Below are 18,576 nucleotides of genomic sequence, written 5' to 3'. Positions count from 1 at the left end.
AATTTCTTATTGTTAAAGACAATAATTTCCTTCCCAGTCAATTTTGTTTATTTTTGAAATTGTAATTTAATTACATTTCTCCTTTCCTTTTCCTATTTCCAAACCTTCCCATCCTGGCTCATCCTCTTTTCCATCAATTGCTCTCAAATACATATGTGTATTTGTATATAAATATATATTCCCAAATATAGCCTGGTGAGTCCCCGTTAAGTTACTTGCATGCATGTTGTCGGAGCTGACTATTTGACAATAGACAGCCAATTGTTGTGTTCTTTCCTGGGAAGGGGTACGTCTCCTCATCCCAGCATTACTCCGTTGACTGGTTTTTTGAATGGGGTTGAGGCCTTGTGGGGTTTTCCTGTGTGCTTTGGTATGTTTGCTAGTGTTGTCCTTGTGACATCTTTATCCAGCTCTATTATCAGGAAGCGATCTTTACTTTTAAATTGTATTTATCTATTTAAATTGATTATTTACGTAGTGCCCACGTTGGTCAGCTCATGTTTGGACAATCATGTGGGTGAAACTTTACAGATGTATTTTCGGATGATTGTAGGATACACAATTTTACAAAAGTCCCTGATCTTCTGGCTTTTACAGTTATATATGTCTCACCTTCTGTGATGATCCCTGAGCCTTAAATATGAGAGTGTTTTGTAGATGTAGTACCTGTGACTTAGCCTCTATAATTACAGATTTTGATTAATTATAATTTTCTGTAGTACTCTTTGTCTGTTCCAAAAGGAAGTATCCTGGATGAGGGATTATTATTTTTTTCAGCTGAATAGATGAAAAATAGATGAATAGATGGTTTCACACCATAGATGCTCAATAAATAAAACATTAAATTGACAACTGCATAAAGACTTGCTTCCCATTTTGAATTTAGTAAACATGATGATCTGTGGCAAGTAAATATACTTATATGTCCGATATATTGATGGGTTAAGATATGCAGAATGACTGACATACAATATTGTGGTCCTGTTATAGATCACATAAAAATTTTGTTATTGATGCAAAATTACTAAATTCAGTAAATTATATCACAGAAGGATAAGCACAGCGATATAATGTATTTTAATTGAAAAACATAACATTTATTGTTAATATAAATATTAATTAATTGTCAGATATTTCTTTCTCTGAGGGTGGTAGCTACAAGGATCCTATAAGATATTCTTTTCTGCATGTAATCAGTAGAATTTTATTGATGCTGGCTGCCTACAATATGGTCTAAATACATATTCAACTCAGTTTAAACTACTGTTGAAACCAATAGGATTTTTACATGGTTCAAGCAATCTACCAAGAACAATCAAAGTGATAATCAGGCATGGAGAAGGCTTCCAGAATCAAATAGTTTGTTCCAGTGGAAGCACTGATTTAATGATAGTACTAAGTAGACATTTCTGTTGTCTTATTTAATTCTTAAAACCTCTGAAACACTGGTTGATACTAAGAAATTCAAGAAATTCATATATAGCTTTATATTTAAATATTTTAGCTGTGTGGATCTACTTTTCCTGATCTATATTGTCATATGTGGAAAACATTATGCCTCAAACTAACAAGAATGTAAAAGGAACATGCAGACAAAAATATATACATAGTAATAATCTGTTAAGTTTCATTGAACATATTATATTATTATAGAGTAGTGGTAAAATATTTTAGTATTTACTTCATCATATATAATTACAACATATGTAATTTTATCTTTAAACTTGATGTTTTTGTTTTCCTTCATTTTTTATTTCACTCTATATCATTCTGACAGGATAATTAGCTCATTTAGAAAGCATATAACCATTTGCAAACATGTTTCAGCAACTCATTATAGTCCCCAAATTTCATTGAATAGAATGGTTATGCTTGAAGATGTGATTCATCACAAGACTGCTTTTCAAAATATTGAATGCGTACTGAAAGTCCAAGCAAACTTAATTTGCAGGATTTCCAAGCAAATCTGGCAGATCCATCATGGGATATAATGTACTTACCAAATGTTTTTGAATAAGATTTTAAAATTAAAAAAAGTGCTTATAATATAACACTAAATTAAAAGACAGTTTCCAGATTATGTGATTTGGAGATGGGGAAGGCTAGAGCAGAAGAATCATTGAGTTTGAGGTTAGAGTGGGCTGTATAACATTGTCAAGGCCAAGCTGAACTATACACTGAAGCCCTGTCTCACAAACCAATTAATATAATAATAATACTGTTAGTGTAAAGAAATATGATTTGATAAATGTACAATCAAACATTAGACTTTAGTTCAGACTGATAATACATATGGTAAAATCTTTTTCATATTTTCTGCTATGATTAACTATTTTACAACAGGAGAAAATATTGTAATGAGAATAATGCATTTTTAAAGAGAACAAATGTATCTTCCCAGTTTCCTCGTAGGAAAATTAACCTAACTAAGGTAACGACTTTTCTTGTATCTTCAGTGATGAACCAACAGTTTACCAATCCTGTGAATGACATTAGTCTTCTAATTATTTTGTATATTGATTTTATAATTGTTATTCTAATATAAATATGTCCAACAGGATAATGTCAGAATTGTTGCTTAACATGAACTCATTTTCTATTATCAGTAAGTAGTTCGTGGAGTAGGTTACAATACATTTCAGTCTGCAACATATTCTCTAATTAGCAAAGAATGGCCAAGAAGACTAATACTCAGCAATCAGAAAGACTAATCTATACTGGATTAAATTCTAACATAAAAATCATAGTGGTGACTATGTGATTTGTAATAACGTACTGAGTCTAATCAATGAAAACTAAATGCTTTATTTGAGCTAGTATTCAACATCCCTCAATGGGATGGAATGCAAAGACATAGGGATGATGAGCACAAAATGATATAGGCTAAAATGTGATTTATTTTATTTAACTACTCAGCTCAGCTTGTGAATTGGGAAATGAAGAACTGCTTAGTTGGTTCAGTTAACACAAGTGATACATCTCAAAGTCTGATTGGAAAAGAAAACACCAGTAAAGCAGAAACGAGATTTACAATTGCCATGGAACACATGAAGGACATGGAGGAGAGAATCCAAAGCATTTCAGACTCAAAAGCTGACTTTATAGACACAGAACGCTTCCAGAATTTCAGCATGGCAATCGACCAAAGACTTAATGATATTCTTCTGCAGTTAAATTCCTTGATTTCGTCAGTCCAGGAACATGGAAATTCACTGGATGCAGTCTCTAAGTCCTTGCAGAGTTTGAATACGACACTGCTTGATGTTCAGCTCCATACAGAAACACTGAGTCTCAAAGTCCGTGAATCTACAGCAAAGCAACTGGAGGTAAGCCTTTGGAATACAATGGCATGGCTGTATTTTAGAACTAAATTCCATGGACATGTATATACATTTGTGTTTCTAAAAATAACCTGTGTTTTTTTTTTTTTTGGACTTTACAATATTACCTCTATGTTTTCAGACTGACCATTTAGCACTGGACAACTAATTGGTATGCTCTTCCATTGGGTTTCCTGGTTTCCCCAGTTACCTATAGTTCTTTGTTTAGGTTTGAAACAAAGTCTTGTGTGCTTTTTTCTGTCTAGTTTGACCCATTTACTGTTGTTATCCATGTTAAGCCCACATTTGAGCAGTCATATTGGTGAGACTCTATGAACATAGCTTTTTGTATTTCTCAAAGACATAATCTCACAGCAAACTCCTTGATAATTGCTCTTATGATCTTTCTTCCCTTACTTCTTCAATCTTCCTTAATCATTAAGCATAGGAGTCTATATCCTTTGGAAATTTACTTCACATCCTTGCATTTTGATATGTTGTAGGTTTTTGATTGTGCTCTCTATCTGTTGCAAAGAAAAATTTCCTTGATGACAGGTGAGGACTATTTACATCAGGTATAAGGACCTTATGGATTATATAAGGACTTTATAGATTATTGTTACTGATTATGTTAGTTTAGAGATTAGTGATTCAAGAGTTTCCTCCAATAACTATGATGTCCCTAGCAACAAGTTGTTAGCTAAGTTTTACATACCAGGCATGGTTTTTTAAAAGCTGAAGTCAAGGCTAGAGAGATGGATCAGGGAATCAACAATGATGAACAATTTAAGAACTGGAGGTTGTACGACTTTCCAGATCCCACATAAGGTCAGATAAAATGACTTACATCTGTTATACCAGTACAGCTATGGGTGTGACAGAAAATGGAGGCATAAACATCTCCAGAAATTCACAAATCGTCCATCTCTAAGACATCATACATCAACCTTGGTAGAATGGAATTATCCTCCCCATGGCAGATATACACCAGCACAGATAAATATAGAAACACACACACATGTGCGTATGCACTTGCACACACACATGAACACATCATACACACAATTTTTAAAAACATTTTAAATGTGTACCAATTATTGAACTAAAATAAACTCCTAATTTTATTACACCTAATGAAAATCTATTAAGTTTTTGACTAAGCATAGACTAACAAGAAACAAAGGTTTGCATATTTATAACTTATACGTTTAGTTGCCCCAAGGGTTTGAATTTTTACATGTGACTTCATTAATGGTACCACAAGATAATGACATCATCATGGGCAACCACATCTTAGGGAGTTCAGATATCTTGCTTCACTTTCATGTGACATACAAAAAGTTTGAATTTCCATGGCTCCCACATTGTATCTAAGCATATAACATATGATTGGGTTATCAAGTATTCAGGTGAAGGGTTTAAGTGCTTTAAAAATGTTACTTAAAGAAGCACCTATGGGAGTGAAGGACATAAATAAAAGAATAGAAATGAATAGAAATACAAAGATGAAATATCAGCTGCAAGTGTAGACTTTGATTAAGTTGGATAGAATGAAAGAGAAAGCAGACTCTTATGTTGTGTGGCAGCAGAGTCAGAAGTCCGAGAAGGTAGAATAAGGAGTGAAGAATAAAATGCAGGAATAATTCTTATAGTATTTGGTACTGTGCTAGTTCCAGCAGAAATGATAAAATGATACACAGGTAATGCATTTTAGCCAGTAGACATTAAGACTATGTCTAAAGACTTAAGGAAGACTTTTTGGTTTGTTTGTCTAGACTGTACTTTTGTGGTTTTTTGTTTGCTTGTTTTTGTTTTTCAAGATGGTTTCTCTGTGTAGCTTGGCTGTCCTGGAACTCACTTTGAAAACCAGGCTGGCCTCGAACTCAGAAATTCACCTGCCTCTGCCTCCCAAGTGCTGGGATTAAAGGCATGTGCCACCACTGCCAGCTAGATTATACTTTTAATTTGGGGTAATTACAAAAGAAGATACATGCACATTACAGAAGTTCCAAAGCTGCATTGCATCTGTTTTAAAGACAACTGGTCAAAAAATTTACAAGTGAAGTCAGTGCTGGCATGTGTGAGTGAATATGCATAGGATTGCCCAGAAAATAAAATGAGGTTGTAATTTACATTGATGAAATTATTTTATTTGCGTTTAAATTTCCCCATCATAGTGATGCGAGGATCATAATCAAGGCTTCTCCACATGATAGGCAAGTACCCTACTTCTGCTGGTCTTCTTCTTGCAATCTGTATCCCACTAAGAAAATAAGCACATTTAATGCAAAACCAAATTGGTAAATGCTTTCTAAGAAACAAGGGCATCTTACAGAACATCATCCTACTATCTGTCAAGGATACGCCAAGTATGAATTTGAAAGAGAGACAGTCTTCTTTCTTGCTCACATATTTTCTCTATGAATAATGAATGGTAGTACATATCAGAAATCTCAGCACTGACAAAGTAGGGGAAGAGAATCAGAAGTTGAAGATCATCCTTCACTAAATAGCAGATGTAAGACCAAGAGGTATATGGTACTCTCCATCAAAGAAATATAAACAAAGAAAAGAAAAGAAGCTGTATACATTCTATGTATGTATGTGTATGTATGTATTTATCTATACATAGTTCACTTATTATAAATAAAAATAAAATAAGAAAGCATCAGAAACAGATGCAATAATGTTTGAGAATAAAATATTATGAACATGCAAGTTAAACATTTTACTGAATCTCAAACTCTCTTGCCATTATTATAACTAAGAACGGCATTAAACTTCAATTGTTACTATAAAACCACTTCAAAGACCAAGAATATTTTTACCACAAATACACAGTAAAGAAATGTTGTTTTAGATAAATTAAAAACCCTATGACAAGATTTTATTTTTAGGTTTTGGTATTTGACATTTGTGTATTTGGGAGTAGAAGCATTTTTAGATGTATAGCCTAATTGATTTTGTTTGTTTTGACTAGGAATTCTAATGAACATTTTGCAGCTGAAGAACTATAATTTCGAGTACCCATTTGTTGCGTGACATTTGATCACATTATGAACCCCGAGATTATTGTGTTATTTACAGAAACAAAACAAAGTAAAACAAAACAAAAAGCAAACAAACAAACTCAAAATGGTTTGTATTGTGTTGTAGTTTAGCCCTTAGCAACATCTTCAATCCCAAACAATGAAGGTAAAGTTATTTTTACATGGGAGCAGCCACAGTTGAAAGTGATGTCTAATTGGGTGGCAGGCAAGTGATGAATCAGAGAACGATTTGGCAGAATAGGATATGCCCAACTCTGAGAAGAAAGGAAAAAGAAGCTACTTGAGAGGGCAGTGAAGAAAGTGGCGGGGAAGGGATCGAAAGTAAGAGGCAATTTTACCAGGACAGTTGTACAGAGACAGGTTTCAGAGAGAACAAGCTAGACACGTGTGAAGACAGAATGAGCCAGAGAATGGGAAGGAACCTGAAGATTAGAGCATATTTCTATAGTATAAGGCAAAGCAGAGACATTCAGGAGATGCCGAGAGAGAGAAACCAGACTGAATCAGTCAGCTTAGAGAGACATTTGAGGCAGAACAGTTGAGTTGAATCAACCAGCCAGAGTTCAGAAAGAACTAGGAAGGGGCGAGATTATTTAGCAGCAAGTTTTAGAGGCAGAAACCATTCTAGGCCTACATTAGATTGTATGGAGGGTAGAAGCGTCCAGGACTAGGCCTAGGTTAGCAGACAGATGCAGGAAACCTTGGAGATGACAATTATATCAAATAAAAGTTGACATTTATTTTTTCTCATTTTTTATTCATTTTTTATTCTTATTTATACCACTCCCCCAATGCTATGTGCTTTTTTTAAAATCACATTTTAAAAACCCTACACACAAACATGTTTCCTGTGTGTAACGAAAGTTGTGGTGCTGACTGTGTTTTGTAGGACATCAGTAAGTTGGAGGAACGTGTGCACAAAGTATCAGCAGAAATCCAGTCTGTGAAAGAAGAACAAGCACATGTGGAACAGGAAGTAAAACAGGAAGTGAAAGTATTGAACAACATCACCAACGACCTCAGACTGAAGGATTGGGAACACTCACAGACGCTGAAAAACATCACCTTAATTCAAGGTAAAATACATTGTCCTGGAAATGAGACATTTGACATTCTATCATTTGAAGTAAATGGTTTCTGAGGATACTGTTCCTACAAGTTCACAGAAGAAAGTTTACTATGAGGTCAGGCATGATAAAGGCCACCCACACCCTAGAATTTCTTAAAGAATAAAGCAATGCCAGACATGGTGACTCAGCACTAGGAAGCTGAGGCAGGAGGCCACCACAAGTTTGAGGCTATTCGAGGCTTCATAGTGAGAGCCTGACTCAATAAAATAAAATAAATAAAATAAAATAAAATAAAATAAAATAAAATAAAACAAATAAAACAGAAATTTCTAAATAAACGTGAAAATCTCTTCTTATCTGACTATACTTTTAATTTGAAACACATCTTAAACTCTTAATAATAATAATAGATATATTACTTTCTTCTTTAGTTCCAGTGAATCTTACTGATTTTTTAACAAGCATATGTCATTTATGTTTATATATTAGAATATAGTTATTTTCACTTGGTGGATATTTTTCTACACTTTTAACTTTCTGGTCTGCATTTTTAAAGTTTATGTCTTATAAAAATGCTTACTTTTAAAAATGCAATCCGACAGCTCCTTTCCCTGTATCTATTTCTACTACTTAATTTTGTATTGTTGTGATTTTTTTCTTTTCCAACTTGATTAATATCTCTTACTTTCTTGCTCTGTCTTTTATATACTTGATCTGAATTGTTGTTTATTGAATGTAACTGTTCAAAATTACCAAAAAATATCAAACAGAAACAAAACAACAAAAATGGTTAGGAGACATACTACTCTTGTCTTCATTGCTGTTGAAATGTGCTGTAATGTATGTTAACTCTGGTCAGCATCTTCCAAGATAACTGAGTGGTATAGGGAACTGAAAGTGGTTAGTCTCATGACACACTCCCTTTGCCTCCTTTGAGGGTACAGTTCATCTCCATGTTAGGAAGTTTTCAAAGCAATAATTTAGTTTGTGTTATTCATCTTACATTTTATTAAAGGAATTTATTTGGACTTGCCCATGAGGTAGCCAATTTTACTCCTTTCAAATCTGTGTCAATCATCTCTGGATCATGTTCCTGCTGTATAAAATAAAGCTGTTGGAAGTTCATTTAGACCAAGTCAATTGCATAATCTTGAGCAATTTTATTTGTTCTTGATTTTTCTGGCTGTCTTACTCCATAGACATTTTTTATATCCACAGTTATTTTGGTTATTTTATGAGGATAATATTGATGGGGGATTTGGCTTCTGAATACTAAACATCTGTGTATGCCCATCTGTCTTACTAAATGGCCCAGTATTTAGTCTCCATTGTGTATACTTTGAATAACTGATGAATTAGTTACTATAACTAACAAAATGGAAATGCTGTATAATAGTTGATGTAGTGGCTTTTAGGGAATGAAGACAAGAAAATAACAGACATGTAGACACAGATGTCATTTTCCCACTTCAGTGGTGGTCTTGTACAGACTGGTTGTCAACTCTACCACTGAATTCCACCTAGCTCTCTAGTTTTGTTTGTATTTTAAATATATATTGGAAAATTGCTTAAAGCTGTATGTGTAGAATTGACAATAAGAGGTCTTAGTATATTTTAGAGAAATTATTCCTGTGGATTTTGTTTTTTTTTTTAATCTTCATTCTCCTCTCTGTCTGTAATATCTGTGAGCTCCATTAATCTGAACTTCAGGTGGAAGTTTTTGAATTTTTGGATTAGACATTTATTGTGAATTCTTCAGAATTCTCTCTCCTTCTACTGTAATTGTCATGAAAGTGAATTGGACTGACCCATTCTATCTCTCTGGTACATTAAGCTCTATATCATGATTTTAATATTTTCCTCATTAGTAATTATATTAGAAATTAGAAATTAAATATTAGAATGGCCAGATGAATCCTTATTTAAATATCTGGAATTCCATATAACTGTCTTGATATACAACAAACTTACCTATGATTTATAATTATAATCAGTACTTGTCATTTTTTAAAGGGCCTCCTGGACCCCAAGGTGAAAAGGGAGACAGAGGGCTTACTGGAGAAAGTGGTCTACCTGGTGTACCAGGCCCAATAGGTAAGGCTATAGTAATCTCTTAATCAAATATCTTGAAGTTGAATGATGTGTATGGATATTTGTATTTAGAGGAAAATAGCTATTTCATCTATTCAATTGTGTGTGTGTTTAAATCTTCCCACATTTTGGGAAATATAATGTGTTGTAGCATCTTAATCACATAGCAAATTGAATAGTAATCATTAATTCATTTAAAAATATTTTATTATTTTGTGTTTGGAGTTTTTGGCTACACATATGCTTCACGTGCATACCTAGTATCCTCAGAGACCTAGAGAGATTATCTAATCCCAAAGAACTTGAGTTACAGACATTATAAATTGCAGTATGGGTCTCAGGAATCATGCATGGGTCCTCTGGAAGAAAGTCAGTGCCTTTAGCTACTGAAGTCATCTTTCTAGCCTAATCAGTAATTATTGATTTTTATAGAATACTTAATGTTTTATCCAGTGTTACTACATGGGGTTGTTTATGAGCCTGAGGGGTTTTGGAGAAACTAAATACAGTATATAGTAGACATAGGGCTGTGTGTGAAGAAGAAGAAAATCATAGATTAGTTTGTAAGACATGATTTTCAATATTGTTCTTACATATTCCTTGACTGCAATATACCTCCTTAAACTCACAGAATTCTAAAGTAAATAAATCTGAGAAGATGAACAGTTTTTGCCTGGGCTTTCAGCCACTCTCTGTACTATATTTTCCTTAGAGAAAAATTGTTCCAAATTTTTTCCTCTGAGTATGTTGTTATCTTGAAACCAATGTTTTGAAAGAAGATAAATGGAAGATGGAGAAAAGGAGAGGGAGAATAAACTACCTTTACTGAAAAAAAAATGAAACTAACAATAACAATAATGTGACTGTCATGCTATTCAAACACCATGCTTTGCAAACAAATTCTCTGCACATGTTTAAGAGGAATATAGCTTTGAGTGGTCTAAGCATAATTAGAATGGCTGACTGAACAAAAATTACATAAATACCTTAGACTCCATCTTAGTTTTCCTCTTTGGATGAAAAAAAAATGTTCTTCTTTTGATATCTTGGCTAACCATGAGGAAAAATACCCAAGGATGAAAAGTATGAATGACATGCATTTGATAGTAAATCACTGTGGATCTTATACTTAAAAGATAAAAAAAATACTATATAATCTCTGTCTACAATCTATCATATGTACATAAACATATGATAAATTTATATATATATATATATACACACATATATAGTGTATATGTGTGTGTGTGTATATGTGTGTATTCTTCTTTCTATAAGCCAGTGAATGTGTGATTTTAACATTAATGGCAGATAGGTGCTTTATATCCAACAAGGTTCTTCTACTTGTTTAGGGCTTTAAGAAAAATACATTTATATCTTAAGTAGGAGAAGCAGCCAACATTATTATATCTGACAAAGCTCCTATCATTAAGATCTGTAAGAAACTATTCCTCAATCAGGAACCACAATTAGTAAAGCCATATAGTGCAAGCATAGAAATCAATGAAGCCCATGACTTCCTGTTCAAAGCATCATCTTGAAAACATTATTCTAATTCTAGGGCTAAAAGCTTGGGGTATTTTTGTAGAGTAACTGTCCTTCAGTTCATGTGGGAGACTCAAGACTCTAGAGTCTGCTGTCTGGAAAGAATGCTGGCCACAGCGTCACCAATAGCAACCAGAGCAGTAGCCATAATACCAGGATAAACACTCACCAGCATGAAGCAAAGTTACAAAGCATACAGCGTTGTTCATTCCTCATTGCTATTTTGTGACTGCGTTGTTACTGGAAAGTGCCACCCATTCTACGAGAAGGTTTTCCTTTTGTTAGTTCATCTTAGAGCTGCCATCACTGGACACTTTGCCCCCAACACACACAGGGACTCCTCAATCTAATCAAATTCCAGATTCAATCAAGTCATGATAAATGAAAACAATAAGGATTTTTTGGCTTTTGATCACATTGCCCATTTACACAAATAGACACTATGTAGTTCAGTCACATGGCAGTTAATTATAGTTCCTGGTACATAACCCGTTCAGAGAGAAGGTTGCAATTTCATTGGATGTATGACAACTAAAACTATGCAAGCTTCAAAAATGATAGGCTTTATCATCATTTAATATCCATATTCTGTTCAGTGTTCTCTATGATTGCTTCAAATGTGACACCCAAACCAGGAACCGAAGGATACATGGTGATCAATCGTAATAATTCCTGTTTCATAAACCCCATATATACTGCCATTTAACTCACTAAACTCATCTTAACGAACACCTTCTCTCACACCGGGATAGAAACGTCTTAGAAACTTCTGTGCTTATCCTAGGAGCCCTAAATAGTTGATGTGTTATAATCATTACACACTGTTTACAGTGCACAAGAGAGTAAAATGTGCTTTTTCTTAAGACAGGATAATAATAATTCATTTTATAGTACCAGTCCCTTTGAGAGAATGCTCTATTGCTTTATACTCTTTAATCTATCTATCTATCTATCTATCTATCTATCTATCTATCTATCTATCATCTATCTTCTATCTGTCTATTTATCATCTATCTGTAAATGGACATTCATAGCATGTAATAATGTGTGGAGAATAATGAAGCAGTTAGAGTCTGCTTTCATGGAGATTTCAGAGTGTAAGTCATCCCCTTCTGGTCTTCATCTGTTATAGTACCAGTTGATTAATACATTGATGAGGTCCGTGCCTCTTGTGATCTCTTTACCTCTCAATAACACTATCAAACTTTTACTGTCATAGCCTTTTAAAGGTATACTTTAAATGCAAAACATATTTCTCAATAACTACAAGTTCAGATATCTCACAGCATAGTGAAAGAAGGTATAACTAACAGTTTACCCAGGTAGAATAAATTAAGCCATTTTTAGGTGACATGCTTAAAAAAATCCAGTGAGTATACACTACAAACTATGCCACATTTGATATACATAATGCAGTATATATGCAAAGTGGTATTTATTACATAAATAATAACTCATTTTTACTATATAACACTATTTGTTTACATTAATTTCTTAATTTCTGTGCGAATCAATGTTTTATGAATTGAATAATATTTTTAAGTATTTCTCATATATTTATTAAACTTAACATTTTTGGAAGACAATATATCTGATTTTAGTTATACTTATAAATTCATAGAAAATATTTTTCAGATGATTAGCTACATATATATTCTGCTTCTTGGATCTTGTAAATAAAGACAATATTTGTATAGTTTGACATTGGAATAAGAAGTATATTCAATTTCTCATAATGTGCTTCCCGGATATTCCAAATGAAAATTGTGTTAACTAATTCTCACTGAGCTGATTAATGCTGGAAATGAGGTAAAACAGGACACATATTCTTTTATGTTAGCTTATGTTAAATTGCTTAGCTCTACAATAAATATTTTACTCCATAGAAATAGCTTTTGCCATATGTGGAATTTTCGTGTCATCTTAGAGATATCAGAATAAAATAATGTTAATTTTCAGGGTTCATTTTAAAAAATCTAAAGATATATAAGTGCATTTCCTGCCCATAAATAATTTAAGGGCATAGTGCTTAAATAAACACTCACGGATACTTCTTATCATGTTGTATTTTTACTAATATGAATAACAAAAGTTCAAGCTTCAAAAATTTATCACTCTGGCTACAGAAATATCTTCCACTTGAAATGTTCTGGTTGATTATGTTAGCTTTCTAGATAAAGCTGAACATTTTTGTCTTTAGTTTATTGACAATGAGTTTTTCACTGACTATATCATGCTCAGTGAAATATGTTCATGTCATTTTTATATTATCTTCCAACTGAATACATGAACGATAGGAAAAATGTCATACCTCAGGGATTCATTTCATTTATTGGGTACTCAAATATGTCCAAAAATAATTGGTAAACTTTTTTTTATTAACCACGCAGGTCCTCCAGGTCTTAAAGGTGATCGGGGACCACCTGGCTTCCCTGGAAGTCGAGGATACCCAGGAGCACCTGGAAAGGCAGGGAGGTCAGGTAGGTATTGTGATGCTATATCTGTTGTCATAGAGTTTGCAAATGAATACTGGATCATTAATAATGTTTCTAAATACTTACATAATAAAAATTTTTCTTCATAGTATGAATAGTAACACTCTCATAGCTAACTTTATAGTCTAAAATAATTTGAATTAATTTTTGCCCACCAGAAAAAAATTCTGATGAGTGGAAAGAAAATAGTTCCATATACAGATCACATTCAACAGATATACACTGGATCTATACATTTTACATAGTCATAGCTTGCTATGGAGGATATTATCTACCATACAGTAAGCAGAATGGAAAGAATACCAGGAAAAGGTAGCAGTGTAAATAAACTTTTAGACATAACTGACTAAATTTTGGTATGTCTCAGATAAAAAAATTCATAACAAAATAAATTGATTTCTCTTATTAGCGCATAATAGTCAACACTGAAATCATTTCAAATTTTACATAACGATTGTTAATAGCACTGATTATATGAATAGATAATGGATTTTGTTTTACATATAGCAGAATTAGTAAGGAATAAGCTTATTTTTTTTTCCATTTTCAAATGAAAGTAATACCACGAGAATACAGTCCATATTGTTAAGGTAATTTTGATAGATATTAGCCTTACATACTTCTGGGTTTATAGGAATATGTCAAAGACAGCATACAGTTCCCATATAGCTCTCATCAGATCCACAATTTATAGCACTTTGTCTTGAGGGATCATTGGACACAAGTTTTAAACCAATAGTGGTATCATTATTGACAAAAGTCCACTGAGTACATTAGGATTCTAGTACTCTGTGTTCCATATATATCTCTATCAGTGTTACAGAATAGTGTCTCAGTCCCAAAGTACCCTGTGATGCACCTGAATACCATAAACTCTACATCCAACCTCTACCAACTTACAGCATGTGAATGGATAAGTAAATTGCAAAGAAGGCAGAAAACAGAATCACAGTTAGAGACAAAGAGAAATATATAATCAGGACAAAGAATGATATTGAGAAATCTTAAACGCACATTGTCAGTGGAAAGAACTGATCTGGGTGTGCTATAAACTCAAAGATTTGAACTGCATGCACGTCTGAAAAAGGCAAACTAGGGAGACAGGAAATACACTCATGGTTGGCAGGAGTCTGGAGGAGAGGCCACGATGGTTAGAAGACCACAGGGTATCTTTGGGTCTGAGGTCCTCTTCTTTGTAGTGCACTGGTGGAAGTATCATTGTATAGAAACACAGCCAACTGTTGTGTGTCACTTTTCCCATCCCTAAGCATAAAGTTCAAGCTTAACTTTTGACACTGAGTTTTATATTGTGGCTTCTTCTCTGTGAAGAATAAAATCGATGAACCAAACATGGCTTTAACCCTCCCTCCCCTTTACATTTTTATATATTTAATACTTTCTTTGGGAACAATGTGAAAATTTGGTTATAGTCTTTATTAAAAAGTACTCTTAAAGTTAAAACATTGGGTTCTTTTGTGTGACTTAATTATTTTGCCAATTTAATGGTACTTGAAATAATTTACTCAGAAATAAAAAGCACATTTAATGATATAAAAAAAGTGCAATAGAAACTTGAGTATTAGCAGTTGCCTTCATAGGCATCTGATACATATTTAGCACTTGACTAATGCTAAATTTATTTAAAATAAAATCCCAAGTCATTTCAATTGGTATAATTTATGCAGTTTAAGTGCTTTGAGTCTCAATCTAGTTTATATAGATTACATTTTTTTTAAAGTTTGGGGAATTAAGGACCAAAAATCTTTAAGAGTTACATACAAATGCTCCAATCAGAGATAAAGACCAAACATGAAAGTACAACACAAATGAAATAATTAAAACATTAAATTAACTTTTAAACAATTGTGCTATGGAAGAGGTTATCTGTACAAGCTCAAGATAGCCACAATCTGAATATTAGGGTACAAAGTCTCATCATCAATAGCTAAGTCACTGTTGTCAATTGCTACCTTTTGGAACAGGGGAAGTGGATTTTCTTTAAGGGTATGACCATTGGTATATCCAAAAAGGTCAATTTTAGGCCCCATATCCAAGAGTACTTGGGCAATATAAATGGGATTTTTTGTTTTTACAAATGGACACAAAGTTGTGTGGGTAGGGCAGTGAGGGTGGATCTTAGAGGGGTTGGGGAAGGAAGGTAAATATCAAGATGCATTACATGAAAGTCTCAAAAAAAAGTCTCATGAAAGAAAATAAGTTGAGATGTAAAAGTCTTTTTCTCTCATTAAGTATAAAATCATAAAAATCAGATTCTAGCTAATGTGTCAGAGATGGCAAACTCAGAGGGTAGTAACAGAAGATGCAGAAGCTGCCATCTCTTAAGAAAAATCTGTTATTAATATTGTGGGTAACTTTCAAAGCAACTGTGCAATAGAGGGGTTTATTTTCACTTCATGGAAGAATAAACTTCAGCTTTAAAAGGTCTAAAGGCCATGATCTGTCCTAAAATCTGCAAGTAGTAGAGCAGAATAACTGAATAATATTTTAAAAATCCTTGATAACTTTCCATAGTCTGAGATTCTTAAGCCACATCTCCTGATATAGTTCAGAGGGAAAGTTAAAGGGGAATCCAAATCATTAATAATGATTTTGACTTTGTATCAATCAACACTGAAGTCAGTCCTGTAAAAATGCTAAAATAATAGTACTTGCAAGATAGGCACCTGATCCCTCTTGGAAGAAGAGTTAATAGTCAGACAGAACCACCCTCATGAGATAAAGTTGTCACAATGGAAATTTCGTGTTGGTACCATATCATTTTCCCCTAAATACCGTCATTTAAAGTGGAACATGGAACAAAGTAGCACACCATTCACAAAGCTGAACTGTCAACCCTTCCACATGTACTTATAAGCTTGAGTCACTGACCTTCATATAACACTTGGGGTTTATACCCGTGTAAATATGTCAGGGTTCTCATACCCAGATGTGAGTAGACTAGAAGTCTGATGCGCCATTGAGCGTTTAGGAACAGAGTTATCAGAATTCCTCAAGCCCCTGAACTTTATAGTCCCATCTTTAGGATGGTCTGTTAACATGAAATAAAAAAATCACACCAAAACTAAAGTTATAGTTGGGAAAAGTACAGGATTTAGAATAAATTGGGAGATGCTGGGATCGTGAAGGTGGAGAAAGACAGAGAAAGAAAAAAATGAGAATGCATACGCAAAAATTATACTACACTCCATTGTTGTCTCTTGGGGAACATTTCACATCCTTGTAAATAACTTTAGATGGTGTAATACCAAACTCACATGGGGATTTCAAAAATTATTGTCTTTATCAGCATCGTGGCATGATTATTATATTTCGCTAAATTTGCTATAATTTTTTTGCAGTGTACTGTTGCCATTTAAAGTTTTGTGGAGGTTGAAACCATAGCTCAGTGATAGTGTTTGTTTAGTATACACAGACAGGCTTTGGGTACTGTCTCCAGTATCTTTAAAATGAAGAAGAATGAAGATAGAAAGAATGTAAGAGAACATCATTATTAATTGAACTGATTTTTTTTTTGCTGTTTTTTTCTCCTAAGGCTTTCCTGGACCTAAAGGCCAAAAGGGAGAAAAGGGGAGTGTAAGCATATCAAGTAAGTTTACAACTTCTTGTTTCCTGTGTCAGGTTTTATAATAAAGTAAGATTGTGGTGTTAGTGGCAGAGCCTTGAAACAAGGGTTTAGAACTTTAACACCGATCCACAGAGCTTCTGTAGAAGCCATAGTTTTCTCCAAGTAAAACATGCTAATTGAAATAAAACAAATAGATTAGATATACAACTCTTTCAAACTCATTACACATTTGTATTTTTTTTGATGGATAAACACTATTTTGTAAAGGAAAAAAAATCACATAGAAGATTGTACAATTTTCAAGTCAATTTCTATCCACTAGAAGGAAATCAAGCCCATGAATAGAAACAATTACAGGTCCCTTTACACACTAAGTGTGCATAAAAAAATCTCATATGTAGACATTACGACAAACTGAAGACCTTGACCAAGTTATTCTCTGGCAGCTATGGCTTTTGTTTTGTTTTGCTTTGGTTAAAACCTTGAAAATGTCATATTCCAGACCCAAGACTTTCCAACTTTCAGAGGAAAAACTTTCACACCAGAGAGCTTCCTTAATGGAATGCAGGCTTCTTATCGAATTGCATAAAACATGGGCAGCAAACATTAAATATTAAAGATCAGCTGACATGGCTACTGATTACTAGGCCATCAGTAATTATATATATATGGAATGAATATACTTTAACATGTTAATTTTGAAGAAGAATGTAGTAGACACACATACTACACACACGCGCGCACACATGTGCACACACACACACACTCTTACATATATTCTTCAAATCAAAGAGTGCCTCTTCTGTATTCCCAGTTGGGTCTACATGTGAAATGGATGCTATGAGCATGTCTGATGTGAACAACAACCACACTCTGCTCATTCAGTTAGATAGATCATGATAAGGTCTTTATTTAAAAAAAAAAACTTTCGGGCTGGAGAGATGGCTCAGTGGTTAAGAGCACTGACTGCACTTCCAGAGGTCCTGAGTTCAAATCCCAGCAACCACATGGTGGCTCACAACCATCTGTAATGAGATCTGATGCCCTCTTCTGGTGTGTCTGAAGACAGCTACAGTGTATTCATATATAATAAATAAAAAAATCTTTAAAAAAAAAAAAAAAAAACCAACCTTCTCAAAAAAAAAAAAAAACTTTCTGTTGCAATCATTTTTTAAAATATATAATGAGCATATCTTGGTTATCCAAAATAATTTTAACTTAATACCACATACAGATTGCATGATTAGATAATATAAAGTTATCATTGTGATCAGTCATTGGAGTCAAACACCACCATGGTGGTTTTTAAAATTGAACAACATATTGGAGTGGTGGATTTCTCAGAACTTTAGTACTTTCCCCACTGCTCTTGACATATTAAGGCAACATAAACACATTCCTTTGCCCATACATTTTTTC

At 33.6% G+C, this 18,576-nt stretch overlaps 1 protein-coding gene across 3 annotated transcripts in view; it reads left to right on the top strand.

The window, feature by feature from the left end:
- The window catches only part of Msr1 (macrophage scavenger receptor 1), a 60,122-nt gene that overhangs the window by 16,039 nt on the left and 25,507 nt on the right, over positions 1 to 18,576 (top strand). For all 3 annotated transcript variants that reach the window (XM_028768257.1, XM_028768258.1, XM_028768259.1), the window contains exons 4-8: positions 2,917 to 3,326; positions 7,260 to 7,446; positions 9,454 to 9,534; positions 13,467 to 13,556; positions 17,125 to 17,178. In XM_028768257.1, coding sequence (XP_028624090.1) covers positions 2,917 to 3,326; positions 7,260 to 7,446; positions 9,454 to 9,534; positions 13,467 to 13,556; positions 17,125 to 17,178 — 822 coding nt within the window. The remainder of the gene's footprint in view (positions 1 to 2,916; positions 3,327 to 7,259; positions 7,447 to 9,453; positions 9,535 to 13,466; positions 13,557 to 17,124; positions 17,179 to 18,576) is intronic.

This window comes from Grammomys surdaster, unplaced genomic scaffold (assembly GCF_004785775.1).
Source record: "Grammomys surdaster isolate TR1022 unplaced genomic scaffold, NIH_TR_1.0 185, whole genome shotgun sequence".
Lineage (NCBI taxonomy): Eukaryota > Metazoa > Chordata > Mammalia > Rodentia > Muridae > Grammomys > Grammomys surdaster.
This window is presented reverse-complemented; position numbering and strand designations above follow the sequence as displayed.